Source organism: Scyliorhinus torazame, chromosome 6 (assembly GCF_047496885.1).
Source record: "Scyliorhinus torazame isolate Kashiwa2021f chromosome 6, sScyTor2.1, whole genome shotgun sequence".
Taxonomy (NCBI): domain Eukaryota; kingdom Metazoa; phylum Chordata; class Chondrichthyes; order Carcharhiniformes; family Scyliorhinidae; genus Scyliorhinus; species Scyliorhinus torazame.
Window position 1 is genome coordinate 13,405,539 of NC_092712.1, and position 14,706 is coordinate 13,420,244.

The following is a 14,706-nucleotide window of genomic DNA, read 5'->3' on the forward strand; positions in this document are numbered from 1 at the left end:
TTACAGGGGGGCTGGGGGGTTATTACAGGGGGGCTGGGGGGTTATTACAGGGGGGCTGGGGGATTATTACAGGGGGCTGGGGGGTTATTACAGGGGGGCTGGGGGGTTATTACAGGGGGGCTGGGGGATTATTACAGGGGGGCTGGGGGATTATTACAGAGGGGCTGAGGGGTTATTACAGGGGGGCTGGGGGTTATTACAGGGGGGCTGGGGGATTATTACAGGGGGGCTGGGGGTTATTACAGGGGACTGGGGGATTATTACAGGGGGGCTGGGGGATTATTACAGGGGGGCTGGGGGGTTATTACAGGGGGGCTGGGGGATTATTACAGAGGGGCTGGGGGATTATTACAGGGGGGCTGGGGGATTATTACAGGGGGGCTGGGGGTTATTACAGGGGGCTGGGGGGTTATTACAGGGAGTGTGGGGGGTTATTACAGAGGGTCTGGGGGTTATTACAGGGGGCTGGGGGGTTATTACAGAGGGGCTGGGGGATTATTACAGGGGGGCTGGGGGGTTATTACAGGGGGGCTGGGGGGTTATTACAGGGGGGCTGGGCGATTATTACAGGGGGGCTGGGGGATTATTACAGGGGACTGGGGGATTATTACAGGGGGCTGGGGGATTATTACAGGGGGGCTGGGGGATTATTACAGGGGGCTGGGGGATTATTACAGAGGGGCTGGGTGGTTATTACAGGGGGGCTGGGGGTTATTACAGGCGGGCTGGGTGGTTATTACAGGGGGTGGGGGTTATTACAGGGGGTGGGGGTTATTACAGGGGGCTGGAGGTTTATTACGGGGGCCTGGGGTGTTATTTTCAGGCGTGCTGGATTGCCCGGGGTGGGGGAAGTTGGGGTGGGGGGGGGCCTGGGGGGATGTCGGGGGTTGCCTGGGGGGGGGCCTGGGGGGATGTTGCGGGGTGGCGTCTGGGGGGGGGGGGGCGGTGGCGGTTGGTGGTTGGGGGCTGCTGTTTGCTCCTGAGCGAGCGGTTGGTTAATTAGAGAGCAGTGTACTGAGTTGACAATCTTCCTACTCCAGACTGGGGCTGATGTGGGCCCCACCCAGCGAGAACCTCTCCTCATGTGGGACTGTTTGGGAAGAGTTTGGGATGTTTATCCATGTGGGACTGTTTGGGAAGAGTTTGGGATGTTTATCCATGTGGGACTGTTTGGGAAGAGTTTGGCATGTTTATCCATGTGGGACTGTTTGGGAAGAGTTTGGGATGTTTATCCATGTGGGACTGTTTGGGAAGAGTTTGGGATGTTTATCCATGTGGGACTGTTTGGGAAGAGTTTGGGATGTTTATCCATGTGTTTCAGACCTGTAGGTGCCAGATTCGAATGATTGTGTTGTGATCCCTGTCAGAGATGAAAGAGCATTGACACGCACAAAATCAAGGAAACCCAGATTCTGAATCCCTGAGGTAGGGGCTGGTTTAGCACAGGGCTAAATCGCTGGCTTTGAAAGCAGACCAAGGCAGGCCAGCAGCACGGTTCAATTCCCGTACCAGCCTTCCCGAACAGGCTCCGGAATGTGGCGACTAGGGGCTTTTCACAGTAACTTCATTTGAAGCCTACTTGTGACAATAAGCGATTTTCAGGTAGGTCGTACGTAGGTCGGAGGTCGTTTTGGGCGGAGTTCCGACTCCGCCGTCTGGCGGGACTTTGGTGAATCCCGGGAGGCGGGGAGGCTGTCGGGAGGCTCTCTGCCCGGGATTCTCTGGGGGGGGTTGTGCACTCGCTTCAGCCATTCAGCCCCTCCAGGCTATTTCAACATTCAATCGGACCATTGCTGAGGAATATCCGTATTAACCCTCCTTCGCTCCATGTTCTTCAATAACCTCACACAAAAAACCCTCTGCCAACATCTTTCCTGATGTCTTTCCTGAATAGCAAAGCTCCACATTTAAGGTTCTGACCCATATAATAATAATCTTTATTGTCACAAGTAGGCTTACATTAACACTGCAATGAAGTTACTGTGAAAATCCCCTAGTCGCCACATTCCGGCGCCTGTTCGGGTACACAGAGGGAGAATCCAGAATGTCCAATTCACCTAACAGCGTGTCTTTCGGGACTTCTGGGAATAAACCGGAGCACCCGGAGGAAACCCACGCAGACACGGGGAGAACGTTCAGACTCCACACAGACAGTGACCCAAGCCGGGAATCGAACCTGGGACCCTGGAGCTGTGAAGCAACAGTGCTAACCACTGTGCTACCGCGCCACCCTTGTTCTGGATTCCCCGCCTACCCAACGCCTGAGGAAACAGATTCATCTGATTTTTGCTGTTGATTCTTTAAACCTCTTGGTCAGTCCACGCGGCAAACCCTCACAATTAAATGATTCATCAAGGTGGAATTTCTCCTTCAGTGGGCCAGCACAGAGATAACAGACTGAATGGCCTCTTTCAACCTGTGACCATCATTTTATGATTCAAGAGTTTTCAAGTCAGGCTTCACGGTCAAGGAAGGGGAGCCAATAATAGTAGGAACCAAAAATCGAGTCAAGGAGAGAAAATTTGTGAAGGTAAAGATAGGAATGAAGAAAATAATGGGATTTAAGATTAAGTACATTCCAGAAAGTGATGATTTGCAACCTGTGCACATCTGGGAAATGGGGGTACAGTATCTGGCAGATGGAGAATTTAAAATGTGTATTACATTTAAAATTTGAAAAGCCAATCTTGGCAATGGCGACCCTAAAACTAAGATCAGTTGTCCGGGAGAGAATCAGTGTGGATTTGTAAAGTTTGGGATATGTTTCAAGAACACAGTTGACTACATTTAAGGTTCATAGAATCTACAGTGCAGAAGGAGGCCATTCGGCCCATCGAGTCTGCACCGGTTCTTGGAAAGAGTGCCCTGCCCATGCCCACATCTCCACCGTATCCCCATAACCCCGCCTAACCTCTTTACACACTAAGGGGCAATTTAGCACGGCCGATCCATCTGACCTGCGCATCTTTGGACTATACAGAGGGAGAATTCAGAATGTCCAATTCACCTAACCGGCTCTTGGAAAGAGCACCCTACCCAAGGTCAATACCTCCACCCTATCCCCATAACCCAGTAACCCCACCCAACACTAAGGGCAATTTTGGACACTAAGGGCAATTTAGCATGGCCAATCCACCTAACCCGCACATCTTTGGACTGTGGGAGGAAACCGGAGCACCCGGAGGAAACCCACGCACACACAGGGAGGATGTGCAGACTCCGCACAGACAGTGACCCAAGCCGGAATCGAACCTGGGACCCTGGAGCTGTAAAGCAATTGTGCTAATCACTGTGCTACCATGCTGCCCCACATTTCAGAAGACATGTGAGGTTATTACAGTAACCAAGATGTGGACAGAATAGGAGGGGGCGTTGGGGATTGAAATCTAGTTGGGAGGTGGTCTGATTGGCTGGATATATCGAGTGGCATTCTTCAGGGATCAGGTGACTCAACCAATCACCTTTGGACTTGCATGAAGGAATGGAAAGTTGTATAGAATGATCCAGGGGCTGATTGCCTCACGTTAGTGCTGCTTATTTGAAAGAGCTTTCGAATGAATGTCACTCGCTGACTGCATCACAGGGGCTGGTTTAGCACACTGGGCTAAATCGCTGGCTTTTAAAGCAGACCCAGGCAGGCCAGCAGCACGGTTCGATTCCCGTACCAGCCTCCCCGAACAGGCGCCGGAATGTGGCGACTAGGGGCTTTTCACAGTAACTTCATTGAAGCCTACTCGTGACAAGCGATTTTCATTTCATAGTTACAGCATAGAATGGGGCCATTCTGCCCAACATGTCTGTACTAGCTCTCTGAGGGAGCAGTGCACTGAGAGTTTTACCTCTTAATCCTGCGCATTCTTCCTTTACAGTTAACAGTCCAATTCCCTTTGGAAAGCCTCGATCTATCCTGTCTGCGCCCCTCATGATGAGGCACCCCCTCCTCCCCCTGAAGAGGGGCTTGTCGAACAAGGACTTCCATTCACAAAGAGCTGGCGTGATTTGCTGTTGGCCCCGCAGTATAGCTGAGCAGGAAGCTCTCCCGCTCTTTGGCACCTTTCATCAGGAGCAGTGGGAGGGTTTCCCGGCTGGTAATCAACCTGTTTGGCCACATTCCGAACACACCTTCCGTGGCTATCAGGTCCAGAATTGGGACTCGCACCCGGAGGTTGTGGTCCAGGCGGAGAGACACATTCACTGCCCCACAAGGCCCCTCATGATTTTGAACATCTCTATCCAATCTCCTCTCAGGCATCTCTTGCCCAAAGAGACCATCCCCAACTTCTCCATTCTATCTTCAAAACTGATGTTCCTCACCCCGGGGACCGTTCTCCACAATCTTTTCTGCTCCCTCTCCAGTGCCTCCACATTCCTCCTGTGCCCAGAACGGTGCACAGTGCCCTCGCTGGGGGCAAATCTGTGTTTTATGAAACCAGATCATTGACGTTAATCAAACGATGGACGGGGCTCTCCCATCCACCCCCCCAGCCGCGTGGTTATTGGCGGTGCCCCTGTTCGCTGGGGGCGGTTAAATTATGAGGGGAGGTTCCAGAGACCAGGCACGCACTCCTGAGTTTAGAGGATCGAGGAGGGACCTGATTGAGGTGTTTAATACGACAAAAGGATTTGATCGAAAGAGACTCTCTGCTCAGGGTGGGGGAAGAGCCCAGAACAAGGGGGCAGAATCTTAAACTTGGAGCCAGACTGTTGAGGAAGTATTTCTGCGCACGAGGGAGAGCGGGGTTCTGGAACACCCTCCCCCCCCCCCAAACAAAAACATGACAGTGGGAGGGTGAATTCTAAACTGAGGTCGACAGATCGTGAGGCAAGGATTACGGACGCAAGCTGGGTCGGTAGAGTTAAGATGCGCTCCTGCTACATTCTGATCGAATGACAGAACAGTCTCGAGGGACTGAACATCTGCTTTCTGCATCGTCCAAACCCACCTGGCTCACTCGTGACCTTGAGGGGAGGGGAAATCTGCCGTCCTTACCCGGCCTGGCCTACATGTGACTCCAGGCCCCCAGCGACGTGGGTGACACTGAACCACCTCTGCGAATGATCCTATCTCTCGAGAGGTCAGCTCACCACCCTCTCCGCTGGGTGGTCTCCCGCTGTCTGTGTGCCCTGCGATAATCAGCGGAATATCGGCGATTAACCTGGATTCCTGTTGTCCGTCATCTGGGAGAGAGCGGGAGGGAGGGACTGGCTGATCATAAACTGTGTTCACAGATTGTTGCTGCTTTTCCCATACTCTGACCTGCGATTAACATGGCGGCGGGGATGTCTTGGCGAGCTGGGAGCCTCCGATGGAATGCCTTCCCGGTTGGAAGATTCAGCGTCAGTACAAGGACTGTCAGCGGAGCTGCCTCTCTCTCTCTCTCTCTCTCTCTGCATGTTTTCTTTGTCTCTCTCTCTCTCCTCCGCCTGTATATTCTTGCCTGTCAGCAGCTTTACTCAGCAACCTGTAACATTAACGCTTTAATAAATGGTTCTCAAGAATCTCATTGTGTGATGGAGCGACAGAGCTGGGGCCCAGGGGTGCCTGGGCATCGAGAGGGCAATGGAGGTGTTAGCACCCTGACACACAATGCGCTGGAGCACCGGTCCTGGGAAGGAGAAAACCAAGAGGGCTTTTAAAATGACAAAAGGGCTGATTTTTTTTAAAAATGTATTTTCTCACGGGGCTTAGCATCACCGGCAACTGGCCCGGCCCCACGAGCCCCTGAGCTGATTGGCTGGTTAGGCCACCAGGTGGCGGACGAAAGAAGATGGTGCGATTTAATTTTTTTTTTTAAACGGGCGGGAATCCCCCGGGACGATTCCGCTATCGAATGGCACTCTGGGGGGGGGGTATCGGGCCCCCAGTGGGGTGCGCCCACCGAGGCCGCACTGAGCCAAGCCCCTCAGCGTAGAGAGAGATCGGGGCACCATTGTAAAATGGCGCTCCGATATCTCGACCCGCCCCCCCCCCCCCCCCGACACAAACCCCACATAATGGATTCCGCCCCCCTCCCCCCCCCCCCCCCTCCCTTCTTCAGCGAGCAGGCCTAGGTGCGTGTTGAGGTTCTGTTCCTGTGTTGATAACTGAGATACCAGCTCAATGTTCATTTATACAGTTTAATCAATCTGCAATTATCACTTGGGAATACAGAACTGGAATATTGTTGAAACGCGAGACACGTCGCCGAAGTTTCCTATCTTGTACTCATCAGGACAAAGACAAGAATGTCAAATTTCAAACAGTCACAACAATTTGTACGACAGGAGAAAAAGTGGCTGATTGTTGGCACGTCAGCTGTGATTGGCCGAGGCATTGCCACAGTGACAGCAATGGGGAACTATGGGCTGCCCAAGCTGCTGGGTAATTGAAAAAGGCGGGAGGCTCGAATCTATTCCTTTTGTTTGCAAGTAATCGCGCGGATGAATGGGTGTCAGTTCGAGCAGGTGTTGATGAGCCCGTTACAAACGCGGCCTGGATATTGAGCGGAAAAGGAGGGCAGGAAAAGCTGCTGCATTGTGGCTAAAATCTCCACACATTCCCCAATGTCCCCGAAGAAAGCTGTCCTCTGTCTGCAGTGAGGGAGGGTGGCAGTACATCAAATACACTTTTATTGGGGGGGACTTCACGCAGCCGGGCATCCAGATCAAGTCCGGGGTTCGGGGGCAAGTAAAGGGAGGGATATGGGTTTGGGGGAACCTGGGGCCAGCGGGGTAACCCTGGGATGGAGGGTCGAGGGAGTCCGCTGCTGGGAGGGGCCATGGCATTGGGCGGGGTGTGACGGGTGTGGGACGTGGGTAATTCCCAGGGGGGCAGGGCACGAACCGTGGGGGTCTCCGGCTCACAATCCGAACCGGACGAGCTGGAAGAAGGTCCCGGGCTCATTCGCTGACCCTGGGGGCGCTCGGCCGCTGCTGGGACCGAGGAGGGGGGGGGAGTGGGATTCAGCGACAGCTCCAGGCCAGCGAGTGAGCGGGGGAGCTGGGATCCAGGGATCCAGGGCTGGTCACTCCCTTCACCCCCAGCACAGCCCCTGCCCAGAGGCGCAAAGAGCAGTGTGCCCAGGTCACGGGCGAAGGTCTCCTGATCTCTCCCGGGAACGGGCATCTTCTGGCATCTCAGGGCCTTGCTTGGAATTCGGGAAGGGTCCACAGTCCAGGAATTTCCTTTGCTCCTGGGCTTTCCCGGGTCTTTGAGTACCTGCGGGACGAAGAAACAGACAACAACATCCATCAATGCACAAACAACACACTGCGCGCACGGCGGACAGAATCCTCCGGCCGGTCCCACAGACGGGATCCTGCGAGGGGACAAACAGTGGGAGAAGCTGTCACCAGCAAAACCAGATTATCCAGCAGCTACCCATTCGCGGCCAAACTCCACCTTCACCAGCACACCCTCAGTACTGACCCTCTGACAGTGCGGCACTCCCTCAGTACTGACCCTCTGACAGTGCGGCACTCCCTCAGTACTGACCCTCTGACAGTGCAGCACTCCCTCAGTACCGACCCTCTGACAGTGCAGCACTCCCTCAGTACTGACCCTCTGACAGTGCAGCACTCCCTCAGTACTGACCCTCTGACAGTGCGGCACTCCCTCAGGACTGACAATCTGACAGTGCGGCACTCCCTCAGTACTGACCCTCTGACAGTGCAGCACTCCCTCAGCACTGACCCTCTGACAGTGCAGCAATCCCTCAGCACTGACCCTCTGACAGTGCGGCACTCCCTCAGTACTGACCCTCTGACAGTGCAGCACTCCCTCAGTACTGACCCTCTGACAGTGCAGCACTCCCTCAGTACTGACCCTCTGACAGTGCGGCACTCCCTCAGTACTGACCCTCTGACAGTGCGGCACTCCCTCAGTACTGACCCTCTGACAGTGCGGCACTCCCTCAGTACTGACCCTCTGACAGAGCAGCGTTCCCTCAGTACTGACCCTCTGACAGTGCGGCACTCCCTCAGTACTAACCCTCTGACAGTGCGGCACTCCCTCAGTACTGACCCTCTGACAGTGCGGCACTCCCTCAGTACTGACCCTCTGACAGTGCACTTCCTCAGTACTGACCTCTGACAGTGCTGCTCTCCCTCAGTACTTACCCTCTGACAGTCCGGCACTCCCTCAGTACTGACCTCTGACAGTGCAGCACTCCCTCAGTACTGACCCTCTGACAGTGCGGCACTCCCTCAATACTGACCCTCTGACAGTGCGGCACTCCCTCAGTACTGACCCTCTGACAGTGCGGCACTCCCTCAGTACTGACCCTCTGACAGTGCAGCACTCCCTCAGTACTGACCCTCTGACAGTGCGGCACACCCTCAGTACTGACCCTCTGACAGTGCAGCACTCCCTCAGTACTGACACTCTGACAGTGCAGCACTCCCTCAGTACTGACCCTCTGACAGTGCAGCACTCCCTCAGTACTGACCCTCTGACAGTGCGGCACTCGCTCAGTACTGACCCTCTGACAGTGCGGCATTCCCTCAGTACTGACCCTCTGACAGTGCAGCACTCCCTCAGTACTGACCCTCTGACAGTGCGGCACTCGCTCAGTACTGACCCTCTGACAGTGCAGCACTCCCTCAGTACTGACCCTCTGACAGTGCGGCACTCCCTCAGTACAGACCCTCTGACAGTGCAGCACTCCCTCAGTACTGACCCTCTGACAGTGCAGCGCTCCCTCAGTACTGACCCTCTGAGAGTGCAGCACTCCCTCAGTACTGACCCTCTGACAGTGCAGCGCTCCCTCAGTACTGACCCTCTGACAGTGCGGCACTCCCTCAGTACTGACCCTCTGACAGTGCAGCACTCCCTCAGTACCGACCCTCTGACAGTGCAGCACTCCCTCAGTACTGATCATCTGACAGTGCAGCACTCCCTCTGTACTGATCCTCTGACAGTGCGGCACTCCCTCAGTACTGACCCTCTGACAGTGCAGCACTCCCTCAGTACTGACCCTCTGACAGTGCGGCACTCCGTCAGTACTGACCCTCTGACAGTGCGGCACTCCCTCAGTACTGACCCTCTGACAGTGCGGCACTCCCTCAGTACTGACCCTCTGACAGTGCAGCACTCCCTCAGTACTGACCCTCTGACAGTGCGGCACTCCCTCAGTACTGACCCTCTGACAGTGCGGCGCTCCCTCAGTACTGACCCTCTGACAGTGCAGCGCTCCCTCAGTACTGACCCTCTGACAGTGCAACACTCCCTCAGTACTGACCCTCTGACAGTGCAGCACTCCCTCAGTACTGACCCTCTGACAGTGCAGCACTCCCTCAGTGCTGACCCTCTGACAGTGCAACACTCCCTCAGTGCTGACCCTCTGACAGTGCAGCACTCCCTCAGTACTGACCCTCTGACAGTGCAGCACTCCCTCAGTACTGACCCTCTGACAGTGCGGCACTCCCTCAGTACTGACCCTCTGACAGTGCGGCACTCCTTCAGTACTGACCCTCTGACAATGCAGCACCCCTCTGTACTGACCCTCTGACAGTGCAGCACTCCCTCAGTGCTGACCCTCTGACAGTGCAGCACTCCCTCAGTACTGACCCTCTGACAGTGCAGCTCTCCCTCAGTACTGACCCCCTGACAGTACAGCTCTCCCTCAGTACTGACCCTCTGACAGTGCAGCACTCCCTCAGGACTGACGCTCTGACAGTGCGGCACTCCCTCTGTACTGACCCTCTGACAGTGCGGCACTCCCTCAGCACTGAACCTCTGACAGTGCAGCGTTCCCTCAGTACTGACCCTCTGACAGTGCGGCACTCCATCTGTACTGACCTTCTGACAGTGCGGCACTCCCTCAGTACTGACCCTCTGACAGTGCGGCACTCCCTCTGTACTGACCCTCTGACAGTGCGGCACTCCCTCAGTACTGACCCTCTGACAGTGCGGCACTCCCTCAGTACTGACCCTCTGACAGTGCAGCGTTCCCTCAGTACTGTCCCTCTGACAGTGCGGCACTCCCTCAGTACTGACCCTCTGACAGTGCGGCACTCCCTCAGTACTGACCCTCTGACAGTGCGGCACTCCCTCAGTACTGACCCTCTGACAATGCAGCACCCCTCTGTACTGACCCTCTGTCAGTGCAGCACTCCCTCAGTGCTGACCCTCTGACAGTGCAGCACTCCCTCAGTACTGACCCTCTGACAGTGCAGCTCTCCCTCAGTACTGACCCCCTGACAGTGCAGCTCTCCCTCAGTACTGACCCTCTGACAGTGCAGCACTCCCTCAGGACTGACGCTCTGACAGTGTGGCACTCCCTCTGTACTGACCCTCTGACAGTGCGGCACTCCCTCAGCACTGAACCTCTGACAGTGCAGCGTTCCCTCAGTACTGACCCTCTGACAGTGCGGCACTCCCTCAGTACTGACACTCTGACAGTGCAGCACTCCCTCAGTACTGACCCTCTGACAGTGCAGCACTCCCTCAGTACTGACCCTCTGACAGTGCGGCACTCGCTCAGTACTGACCCTCTGACAGTGCGGCATTCCCTCAGTACTGACCCTCTGACAGTGCAGCACTCCCTCAGTACTGACCCTCTGACAGTGCGGCACTCGCTCAGTACTGACCCTCTGACAGTGCAGCACTCCCTCAGTACTGACCCTCTGACAGTGCGGCACTCCCTCAGTACAGACCCTCTGACAGTGCAGCACTCCCTCAGTACTGACCCTCTGACAGTGCAGCGCTCCCTCAGTACTGACCCTCTGAGAGTGCAGCACTCCCTCAGTACTGACCCTCTGACAGTGCAGCGCTCCCTCAGTACTGACCCTCTGACAGTGCGGCACTCCCTCAGTACTGACCCTCTGACAGTGCAGCACTCCCTCAGTACCGACCCTCTGACAGTGCAGCACTCCCTCAGTACTGATCCTCTGACAGTGCAGCACTCCCTCTGTACTGATCCTCTGACAGTGCGGCACTCCCTCAGTACTGACCCTCTGACAGTGCAGCACTCCCTCAGTACTGACCCTCTGACAGTGCGGCACTCCGTCAGTACTGACCCTCTGACAGTGCGGCACTCCCTCAGTACTGACCCTCTGACAGTGCGGCACTCCCTCAGTACTGACCCTCTGACAGTGCAGCACTCCCTCAGTACTGACCCTCTGACAGTGCGGCACTCCCTCAGTACTGACCCTCTGACAGTGCGGCGCTCCCTCAGTACTGACCCTCTGACAGTGCAGCGCTCCCTCAGTACTGACCCTCTGACAGTGCAACACTCCCTCAGTACTGACCCTCTGACAGTGCAGCACTCCCTCAGTACTGACCCTCTGACAGTGCAGCACTCCCTCAGTGCTGACCCTCTGACAGTGCAACACTCCCTCAGTGCTGACCCTCTGACAGTGCAGCACTCCCTCAGTACTGACCCTCTGACAGTGCAGCACTCCCTCAGTACTGACCCTCTGACAGTGCGGCACTCCCTCAGTACTGACCCTCTGACAGTGCGGCACTCCTTCAGTACTGACCCTCTGACAATGCAGCACCCCTCTGTACTGACCCTCTGACAGTGCAGCACTCCCTCAGTGCTGACCCTCTGACAGTGCAGCACTCCCTCAGTACTGACCCTCTGACAGTGCAGCTCTCCCTCAGTACTGACCCCCTGACAGTACAGCTCTCCCTCAGTACTGACCCTCTGACAGTGCAGCACTCCCTCAGGACTGACGCTCTGACAGTGCGGCACTCCCTCTGTACTGACCCTCTGACAGTGCGGCACTCCCTCAGCACTGAACCTCTGACAGTGCAGCGTTCCCTCAGTACTGACCCTCTGACAGTGCGGCACTCCATCTGTACTGACCTTCTGACAGTGCGGCACTCCCTCTGTACTGACCCTCTGACAGTGCGGCACTCCCTCAGTACTGACCCTCTGACAGTGCGGCACTCCCTCAGTACTGACCCTCTGACAGTGCAGCGTTCCCTCAGTACTGTCCCTCTGACAGTGCGGCACTCCCTCAGTACTGACCCTCTGACAGTGCGGCACTCCCTCAGTACTGACCCTCTGACAGTGCGGCACTCCCTCAGTACTGACCCTCTGACAATGCAGCACCCCTCTGTACTGACCCTCTGTCAGTGCAGCACTCCCTCAGTGCTGACCCTCTGACAGTGCAGCACTCCCTCAGCACTGACCCTCTGACAGTGCAGCTCTCCCTCAGTACTGACCCCCTGACAGTGCAGCTCTCCCTCAGTACTGACCCTCTGACAGTGCAGCACTCCCTCAGGACTGACGCTCTGACAGTGTGGCACTCCCTCTGTACTGACCCTCTGACAGTGCGGCACTCCCTCAGCACTGAACCTCTGACAGTGCAGCGTTCCCTCAGTACTGACCCTCTGACAGTGCGGCACTCCATCTGTACTGACCTTCTGACAGTGCGGCACTCCCTCAGTACTGACCCTCTGACAGTGCCGCACTCCCTCAGCACTGACCCTCTGACAGTGCGACACTCCCTCAGTACTGACCCTCTGACAGTGCGGCACTCCCTCTGTACTGACCCTCTGACAGTGCGGCACTCCCTCAGTACTGACCCTCTGACAGTGCGGCACTCCCTCAGTACTGACCCTCTGACAGTGCAGCGTTCCCTCAGTACTGTCCCTCTGACAGTGCGGCACTCCCTCTCTACTGACCCTCTGACAGTGCGGCATTCCCTCAATACTGACCCACTGAAAATGCAGAACTCCCTCAGTACTGACCCTCTGACAGTGCAGCACACCCTCAGTACTGACCCTCTGACAGTGCAGCACTCCCTCAGTACCGACCCTCTGACAGTGCAGCACTCCCTCAGTACTGATCCTCTGACAGTGCAGCACTCCCTCTGTACTGATCCTCTGACAGTGCGGCACTCCCTCAGTACTGACCCTCTGACAGTGCAGCACTCCCTCAGTACTGACCCTCTGACAGTGCGGCACTCCGTCAGTACTGACCCTCTGACAGTGCGGCACTCCCTCAGTACTGACCCTCTGACAGTGCGGCACTCCCTCAGTACTGACCCTCTGACAGTGCAGCACTCCCTCAGTACTGACCCTCTGACAGTGCGGCACTCCCTCAGTACTGACCCTCTGACAGTGCGGCGCTCCCTCAGTACTGACCCTCTGACAGTGCAGCGCTCCCTCAGTACTGACCCTCTGACAGTGCAACACTCCCTCAGTACTGACCCTCTGACAGTGCAGCACTCCCTCAGTACTGACCTCTGACAGTGCAGCACTCCCTCAGTGCTGACCCTCTGACAGTGCAGCACTCCCTCAGTACTGACCCTCTGACAGTGCAGCTCTCCGTCAGCACTGAACCTCTGACAGTGCAGCGTTCCCTCAGTACTGACCCTCTGAAGGTGCGGCACATCCATCTGTACTGACCTTCTGACAGTGGTGCACTCCCTCAGTACTGACCCTCTGACAGTGCGGCGCTCCCTCAGTACTGACCCTCTGACAGTGCAGCGCTCCCTCAGTACTGACCCTCTGACAGTGCAACACTCCCTCAGTGCTGACCCTCTGACAGTGCAGCACTCCCTCAGTACTGACCCTCTGACAGTGCAGCACTCCCTCAGTACTGACCCTCTGACAGTGCGGCACTCCCTCAGTACTGACCCTCTGACAGTGCGGCACTCCTTCAGTACTGACCCTCTGACAATGCAGCACCCCTCTGGACTGACCCTCTGACAGTGCAGCACTCCCTCAGTGCTGACCCTCTGACAGTGCAGCACTCCCTCAGTACTGACCCTCTGACAGTGCAGCTCTCCCTCAGTACTGACCCCCTGACAGTACAGCTCTCCCTCAGTACTGACCCTCTGACAGTGCAGCACTCCCTCAGGACTGACGCTCTGACAGTGCGGCACTCCCTCTGTACTGACCCTCTGACAGTGCGGCACTCCCTCAGCACTGAACCTCTGACAGTGCAGCGTTCCCTCAGTACTGACCCTCTGACAGTGCGGCACTCCATCTGTACTGACCTTCTGACAGTGCGGCACTCCCTCAGTACTGACCCTCTGACAGTGCCGCACTCCCTCAGCAGTGACCCTCTGACAGTGCGACACTCCCTCAGTACTGACCCTCTGACAGTGCGGCACTCCCTCTGTACTGACCCTCTGACAGTGCGGCACTCCCTCAGTACTGACCCTCTGACAGTGCAGCACTCCCTCAGTACTGACCCTCTGACAGTGCAGCGTTCCCTCAGTACTGTCCCTCTGACAGTGCGGCACTCCCTCAGTACTGACCCTCTGACAGTGCGGCACTCCCTCAGTACTGACCCTCTGACAGTGCGGCACTCCCTCAGTACTGACCCTCTGACAATGCAGCACCCCTCTGTACTGACCCTCTGACAGTGCAGCACTCCCTCAGTGCTGACCCTCTGACAGTGCAGCACTCCCTCAGTACTGACCCTCTGACAGTGCAGCTCTCCCTCAGTACTGACCCCCTGACAGTGCAGCTCTCCCTCAGTACTGACCCTCTGACAGTGCAGCACTCCCTCAGGACTGACGCTCTGACAGTGCGGCACTCCCTCTGTACTGACCCTCTGACAGTGCGGCACTCCCTCAGCACTGAACCTCTGACAGTGCAGCGTTCCCTCAGTACTGACCCTCTGACAGTGCGGCACTCCCTCAGTACTGACCCTCTGACAGTGCCACACTCCCTCAGCACTGACCCTCTGACAGTGCGACACTCCCTCAGTACTGACCCTCTGACAGTGCGGCACTCCCTCTGTACTGACCCTCTGACAGTGCGGC

The 14,706-nt window shown here is 56.3% G+C and overlaps 1 protein-coding gene across 1 annotated transcript in view; it reads right to left on the reverse strand.

Annotated features, from left to right (window-relative positions):
* Positions 1-6,103: 6,103 nt before the first annotated feature.
* foxh1 (forkhead box H1) overlaps positions 6,104-14,706 on the reverse strand; it is a 156,029-nt gene continuing 147,426 nt past the window's right edge. The window contains exon 3 of the mRNA XM_072507942.1: positions 6,104-7,198. Within this exon, the coding sequence (XP_072364043.1) occupies positions 6,521-7,198 (678 nt within the window). The 3' untranslated portion in view covers positions 6,104-6,520. The remainder of the gene's footprint in view (positions 7,199-14,706) is intronic.